Source organism: Fragaria vesca, linkage group LG7 (genome assembly GCF_000184155.1).
Source record: "Fragaria vesca subsp. vesca linkage group LG7, FraVesHawaii_1.0, whole genome shotgun sequence".
In the NCBI taxonomy this organism is placed as follows: Eukaryota; Viridiplantae; Streptophyta; class Magnoliopsida; order Rosales; family Rosaceae; genus Fragaria; species Fragaria vesca.
The window spans coordinates 17,003,862-17,011,695 of NC_020497.1; the positions used below are offsets into that span (position 1 = coordinate 17,003,862).

Below are 7,834 nucleotides of genomic sequence, written 5' to 3' on the forward strand. Positions count from 1 at the left end.
GACAAACGCTTTCCACTTTGGTACTGAAGTTTTTATTAGTCGCCTTATGTTCCTTTACAAGTGAACAAATGTAATAGAATATCCTTCTCATCTCATTAGAACCCCTCCCTCCATACTACGTGCAAACTTTTAGTTCCTCAGCCAACAAAGTCACTTGTCATAGCCAGATTTATGAAAAGTTTGATTGCTACACTACTCATAAGTTAAAACCAATCACTATTCCTTAACTAGTATTGACCCCTACTAAAGTCAAAAGTCAAACCAAGTCAGTCCATAAGTGCTAGAAGTCATTCAGATAAAACAAGAGATGCTAAACAGCAGGGCTTTTGCAGTCCTTGGTTCAATAGCAGGTATGCAATGCCAGAGAATTTCAAGGATAGGAGATCGTAAAAGCAACAAACTAACGTGATTAGAATCAATATCATCTGAGTAGGTTTTCTTCAACTAACAAATTGATCGGTCTAGTCACTTTGCTTCAAATTGGTGCAGTAATGATGGCACATTCAAATATACAAGATATATGTTAACGAAATAGTGTCTCATAACTCGGAATTTATCTTTCCCTGATTTTAACATTAATCTAGTCATTTTGTACTAAAAAATCACATTGTACAAACCACAAAAAGCACCCAGAGACCAGATATGATCAAGCATTTTATCGATACAATATGCAAGAAAGAAGGGAAGATGAATGCATAAGCTATGAAGTGAACGTGTACTAAGAACACCATTCATCATTTGACTTAGGAACCTGCAGTTAATTAACTAATAACTGGAAGCAGCCTATTTGGTTTCTTTCATTAACACAGTAACAAGAAACATCTATATTATAAATCACCCAGTGAAGAAAAAAGAGATTCAGTTTTCAGAATTATGAATCAGTAGCAAGTTAACAAAGCTAAGGATTAACAGTATATACACATGAAAATCAATCTGACACTCAAAAACAGAATTTTCCAATGTCATTACATTTCACCTGACAAAATGAATTCCTAAGACAATGCTTCGTATTAGGGAATCTATGAGCAGTAACAAACGGTTCAGGAGTCAGGACACAAACCTAGATAGCAATACTCAACATGAGCTAAGAACTTCAGATTTGAAAACAAAAGCTAAACCAACAAACTCCAGTGATCCTAATTTCACTAGGAAACAATAGCAATGAAGCCAGGATGCTTGAAACCTGCATTAGTGGAAGCAATCAGGGTGCCTCAAATAGAATAACACCCCTCACAGCCCTTCGAAATTCCAACCACTGTTCATCTACAGATATCTCAACAATACCTTCAGTTGTCCACCGCCTGTAGTATAACCTCTGTTCCTCATTGTAGTGCTGGTGGCTGTACGCAACGATATTGACTTGTATCTCAAGCTCAAGCACATTACGCATAAACGGGACATTTTGTATATGACCGAGAAACGTTATGGTGCCACGTCCATCACACCAAAAGACATCCACAGGCCGTGTTGGGTTCAGAAACAATTTAATCTGCTGTTTGGCAGACTTCGGATCTTCATCCTCACGTTTGCGCTTTCTGGACAGAGTTGCAGCATTGTCAGATCCTGTGCTTGTCTTCCGCTGATATCCCTCTAATGCTGGATATGCAATTTTCAGAGGCATCTCCCCAATCAAATCATTGCTAAGGCCCTGTCAACAAATAGGTAAAGTTGTAGGAAATGAGTAACCTAACTACATCAGAGAAATTTTACTACAAAGTGGGGGAACAAGATGTGTAAGAGTCATTGGCCCCTCTACTAAGATTTTTTTAAGTATGAGCTATGTCACTATGTTTCTACGTCTACGCCTCATTCTCAGTTAAAACCAAAACCTTTATAATTTTGCCTACTAGATTGTTAATTGCTAAGAGATTTAATGCATTTTAACAGTGTCAAAGGTGCCAAACTTACCATCTTCATGTCGATCATACTGCAATCATCTCCACAAATAAGAGTTGGAAATGTGTCAAAGTCATCTGAAAGGCTCAAACTCATTGGCTTTTGCAGCTCAGGGCGCTTCTGCAGCGTATGATAACCAGTGCATGTAGTATATGCCCTCAGCGACAATCTAGAATCGACAGGAGCAACTCTTCCAATTGCGCTACCACTGAAATCTGCAACAAAGGCTTTCTTGCCACCACAGGAATCGGAAGAGACCTTAAAGCTCGCAGGAAGCACACCTTCTCCGACTGTGAAGTTATCAATCTTTTTCTCCTGACCTTGGAGGTGGAGTGTCTTCAAGAGAAAATTCTTCACTACCCCTGGCTCTGCTGGTTTCTTCATGAGGAAGGCCAAACCAGCAGGAACAAAATCCCTCACAGATGCCTGCAACCCGAACCAGTAAAACTTAGTTTCTCATTTCATAAAGTAAGTCGATTTGTTCCATAGTAACACAATTGCAGCACTATAACATCATGCTATGAACAAAAATGAGGAAATTTGTACATAAACTTACATGGATGCAAGAAATGAGGAGATTTATGCAGGAAATTGTTACTTAAACCCCAAGGCTAAGAGTGAACACAAATGAGGCATGTACTGCCATTACTAAAGAAATCGAGAACACAAATAGTTCTTATGTACATTAAATACAGCCGTTAATTATTAGGGACGTAAATAAGCAAGAACAACAAGTAATTCTGGTAATTAAGGATCTAAGAAGAGCAAGAAGCATTTTCTGTACCTGATTGCCCACTTGATCCATAGCCTGAAGAGTCCCAACCGGTTTGCCTTGATAGAAAACGACAGACTCCCCGAGTCGCCTCCAGCCCTCGTCCACCATAGTCTTCGCAGATTCCTCCAAAGATTCCACGATGAAATCATGGAACAACGACGTCGTTTCGGAACTCTCGCCCTTCACAAAGGTTCGAGCTCCAGTGTGGGAAGAGCCAGAAGCATCCTTCTTTTTCTTTATCACCGGCGAAAGCATCATCGGCGACTCTATCTCCGGCACAGAGTCCGCAGTCGCCGGCCCAGGAGCATGATTAGGAGGCTGAGAAGCCTTCTCCTGTGCTTCGATTTCCTTCTTGAGCAGCGGTGACGTCGACATTCTCTAAAATCAAAACCAGAATTTATAAACCGGAAATTCTAGAACGTAATCAAAATTTAGAACGACGAAGAGAGAGAGAGAGAGAGAGAGAGAGAGAGTTACCTCCAAGAAGAGTTGTGGTAGTTCTTGCAGCGAATCCAGAGAGAGAGAGAGTAGCTGTGGGTCCGTACAGTGGTGAGTTGGAAAGAGAAAATGTGAGGGAAGAGGGAGAGGTGTGTGTGAGTTTATATATAGCGCGGATTTCGGGGAGGAGGAGAAAGCGTGAAAGGTTTTGGCGGTTGGGAATATAACGACAAGGAGTAGTCGTTGGGGAATATTTGGTTTCAGTGATGGTATTTTGGGAAATTAAAATCCAAGACCAAATATCCACACACCAATTTCTTCAGATTTGGTTACGGCGCAACACTGTAATCGTCAGGAAAAACATGCATCCTCAACCCTGAAGACTTACAGTGGACACGTATCTATCACACCACCCTCTACTGTCCCAAAATATGAATTTTCACAAGAGAATTTACAGATTGTGAACTAATTAATTTATTCTGAACATATTAGTGATATTACTAATAGAGAAGAAAAACTTTCAAGTACACAATGGTAGGGTCATATTTTCATGATCGGGTGGTCATGTTATACGATTGTAGATAGTCGCATATTTAACACTTACATATTATTATTTTGTTGTAGTTGAATGTGCTCCAGAAAACGAGAACTCTATATGTAAAAATCAAATTTTCCTGATGCCTTGGCCAGAGATAGTATCAACCATGATCTTGGTTTGATCACTTTTGCTAATATCCCTGCTCATGCTACTTAAGCTGTTTAGATGATCTTGCTAGTGTTACTAGAGAAAGAAGAACGGGGCTTTGCTCGAGTATTTAGCCTGTGACTTTTTTGTTTTTATTTTCTTTAGGCCTTTAAAAAAAATCAAATTTTCCGAAATTCTTACACGAAATTACCTCTTTACCCCCATTATAAATATTTTGTCTAACAAAAAAAGTTAGAAGATGGACGCATATTACTTGCTCAGTGCCTCTATGCTGAAATAGTCTCACTTCACCTCAATCCCAGTTGCTCCAAATTGATAATTAGGGTTGACTTTAATCCTTTGCAATTTCCAAAAGCTTCGTTTCGAACCCAACTCAACGGCACAGTACTAGTCTCTTTACCCGCCAAAGACGCCCAACAATCATAGTTAAAAAAACCATGCACACCAAATGTTCGACGAAATGCCCAACTGAAATTTCAGCCTTCCATTCTTGAGCTGCAATCAATTTCTCAGCTGCAAAAATAGTGCAGCTTCTTATCTAGTGCTAGATTACATAGTGACAGCGGTGAATGTCGGATCACCATGAGTATAAGATGGCCGCGGCTTCTCTCACCGACGAACCTCTCCCAGATCATACGTATGCAGAAAAACCCATTAACAGCTCTCAGAATATTCAGTGAAGCACAAACCAAGTACCCGAATTACCACCACAACGGTGCAGTCTATGCCACCAAAATTGCATTCTCGAAGCTCGGGCCAAATCACTGAGATGGAGGAAGTGATCAATCAGATGGAGAGGGATTCATGTGAATGCAAAGACTCGGTGTTTGTGGCTGCAATCAAGACCTACGCAAGAGCAGGCAGCTGGACGAGGCGGTGTCTCTTTTTAAGAACCTTTCGCAGTTCAATTGTGTGAACTGGACGCAGTCTTTTAATACCCTGGTGGAGATTATGGTCGAAGAGTCCAGGCTTGAAGACGCTTGTCGCCTTTTCGTGGAGCATTGCTGTGGGTGGGAAGTGAGCTCAAGGATTCGGGGCTTGAATTTGCATATGCTTGCTTTGTGCAAGAAGGGTCGTTCGGACATTGCATTGCATGTTTTCCAGGAGATGGATTATCACTTATCAGAGCTGCATTCCGGATAGGGAAAGAGCAATGGATTTATGCATTTTGTCTACAAATTTGGTAGTAGCTGAATTTTGCAGCAATGGATCCTGTGAATTTTGCAGCTTGAATCATCTATTAATTGTATATTGTAAGTATCATTTCAAATTCAGTTTTACTATAATACTTCAAGCACGGATTTGTAACACAACGTGTGTTACTATGAATATTGACTTTGGGATTCTTGGCAGGAAAATTAATAAGAAGACCAAATTTCAGAATTGAGTCCTCCTCCGCTGACAGTGAGTCCTCGTCCCTTTACAGACTCCTTTACAGATTTGATGTCATTGAAATTGTGAATCTTTTTCGTATTTCATTTGTGATTTGTACTTAGATTGTATTGAAGTTGTATTACTGCTCATAATTGATTGTGGGGTTAAATGACTCTTTGGCAAAGAAACATTTAGAAGGGTGAAGCCATGAAGTTGGTCAATAATCAGAACAGCTAAAGAAAAATCTGGATTGGCTGTTTGTGGTTTTGGCCGGTTTGGCTTTGGGATTATTTGAAATCTTGATTTGGCTAGGGTTTTACTGATTTAGTCTGTTATTGTCTGTGTAATGAATCTCAGGTAGGACTGTTTCAGGCAGAGGTTTGAGCAATGGCTCCTAAAGGTAATTACTTTGACATTGAACTTTATGCGGAATGAATATGCGCATTTAATATGAAATTTGAGTTATTAGGTTGTGAAATTTGAGTTTCGGTGTTGCTTTTTGCTGCTAATAGCTTTGTTTTGGCTGTATTGAAGTTTAATATGTTATAAATTTGTTTGACTATGCAATATTGGATAGTGTAGAAAGAGATTTCTGGGCTATGTGATGGAATTATATGTTTTAGGCATTTTATGTTTAAGAGATAAGCTTTGGATTGGTTTTATCTTGGAGTTAGGACTTTAGTTCTTCTGCGGTGGGTTAAGTTTGCAAGAGTGTTTGCATAATTTGTATAGTGAAACTTGTCAGAATGGGGTCTATTCGTGCTACATTCGAGTTGATTCTGCTACTGTGTTTTTTTTTTCCAAAGACCAAAAATGGTTAGAGGCTGAAAGTTAGATTTGTGTTTCTGGTTGTGTGTTCTTATCATACTAATTTTAAGCCTGTTTTGTTCAACTATTGCAGTTGACAGTAAGAAGGCTGATCCCAAGGCTCAGGCCTTGAAGGCTGCCAAGGCTGTTAAGTCAGGGCAAACCTTCAAGAAGAAGGCCAAGAAGATCAGGACATCAGTCACATTCCACAGGCCAAAGACATTGAAGAAGGAAAGAAACCCCAAATACCCCCGCATTAGCGCACCACCAAGAAACAAGTTGGACCATTACCAGATCCTCAAGTATCCATGGACCACCGAGTCTGCCATGAAAAAGATGGAGGACAACAACACCCTTGCCTTTATTGTTGACATCCGTGCTGATAAGAAGAAAATCAAGGATGCAGTGAAGAAGATGTACGACATTCGATCAGGTAAATACTATTAATTCGATACTTGTAGTTAGCATTGATCTTTTTTGTGGTTGTCTCTGCTGTAATTGTTAAGCCTGCTGCATGTTTGATTAATTAAATTGGATCTAACTTAAGAATTGTAATGTGCAGGCCTGATGGAACCAAGAAGGCATATGTTAGGTTGACACCTGACTACGATGCATTGGATGTGGCTAACAAGATCGGTATCATTTAAACTATCGTTGTGTTATTTAGATGGAGCCAAAGGGATTTTGTTATTGCTTTGACATTTTTGTTAGTAGTACTGTACTGGTTTCATACACTTTTCTTTAATGTGTTTGAGAACCATGTCGTTTTGCCTATGGCAATGTGATGCTATTGAAATTTAGTACTTGCAATTTGGTAATTGTTTGTCAGATGTGCTTGTTATTATACTCCTAAAAGCCTCATTTCAGTTATTGCCTCTTAGAATTGACTAGTAAATGAATATGAATCAGTCTAGTCTGGAATTAGCTGATGAGAGCTGTGAACATTGAAAAATGCTCCAGACCAATAAATACAATTTTGTAAAAATGTTGTGTCTGAGGTGAACCTTGTCATTCAAAGAATTTTTACCTTTAACTTTTGCTCAGTGTCATCTTTGTTTTTTTAAGCTTGCACTCACGCACCCTAAGGGCTCAGTTGATGTGGGTTCTTGTAAACTATTAGGGGTTTGTAAACTGGGGTAGAGATTGTAACACCTTTTACTATTATGTATTATCAAAGGCATTCATCTCTTGATTGTTAAGTCACTTGAGAGCTGCCTGGACTTTTTTTCTATGGAGTTTTTCATATACCTTTAGTATTTGTTCTTTAAACTCTACATAATTATTTGGACTGATTGAATCTGAGCATGAAACTTTATTGCACATTTGCACTAGAAAATCTGGTTCCTTTCTTTGTTTTGAAAACTATGTTCCAGCATGGCTCAATTGCATTTTTAAACATTTTCCCCCTCGATTCTGTCTCGTTTCATGCTATGTGTTTTCTGTGCCTGGATTAATTTGATGCTAATTTTTAATTCCTAGTGTGTCTTATGTTCAATATGATTCTTTCTTTCTGTTCAATCTTTTTGTATTTCATGCACTACGAAATTCTCTAGGATTAAAGCCTGTGAAATGCATATTCTTGTCACCTCTCTTGCAATCTTGCAGGGTTCTAACCATATATGCTTGATATTGTGTCTGAAACAGATTGTTAAAGAGAATGAAGAACCGGTGGAATTTTTGAGGTTATTGAGTCTGTTGTAGCGTCAATGCAAATGAGGGATATGTTCTTTGCCCCAGGTGCTTAAATCAATTTTCTTTTTCTCCGGCTGGGTTAATTTGCAGTTGAACATTTTCAGACATCAAGACAAACTCCTGTGGCAAAAACCACTGAGGTAATG

The 7,834-nt window shown here is 39.1% G+C and overlaps 1 protein-coding gene across 1 annotated transcript; it reads left to right on the forward strand.

Annotated features, from left to right (window-relative positions):
* Positions 1 to 5,548: 5,548 nt before the first annotated feature.
* Positions 5,549 to 7,682, forward strand: LOC101300856 (60S ribosomal protein L23A-like). Its single transcript, XM_004307507.1, has 4 exons — positions 5,549 to 5,589; positions 6,091 to 6,429; positions 6,559 to 6,632; positions 7,641 to 7,682. Exons 1-3 carry the CDS (start codon positions 5,577 to 5,579, stop codon positions 6,591 to 6,593), a joined length of 387 nt encoding a protein of 128 aa, XP_004307555.1. The 5' UTR covers positions 5,549 to 5,576; the 3' UTR covers positions 6,594 to 6,632; positions 7,641 to 7,682.
* The last annotated feature ends 152 nt before the right edge of the window (positions 7,683 to 7,834 follow it).

Bases quoted from the DNA above. Each gene is read 5' to 3' on its own strand.
- LOC101300856 (XM_004307507.1), top strand. The intron at 6,430-6,558 runs GTAAATACTATT...TGTAATGTGCAG, and splicing joins GATGTACGACATTCGATCAG to GCCTGATGGAACCAAGAAGG.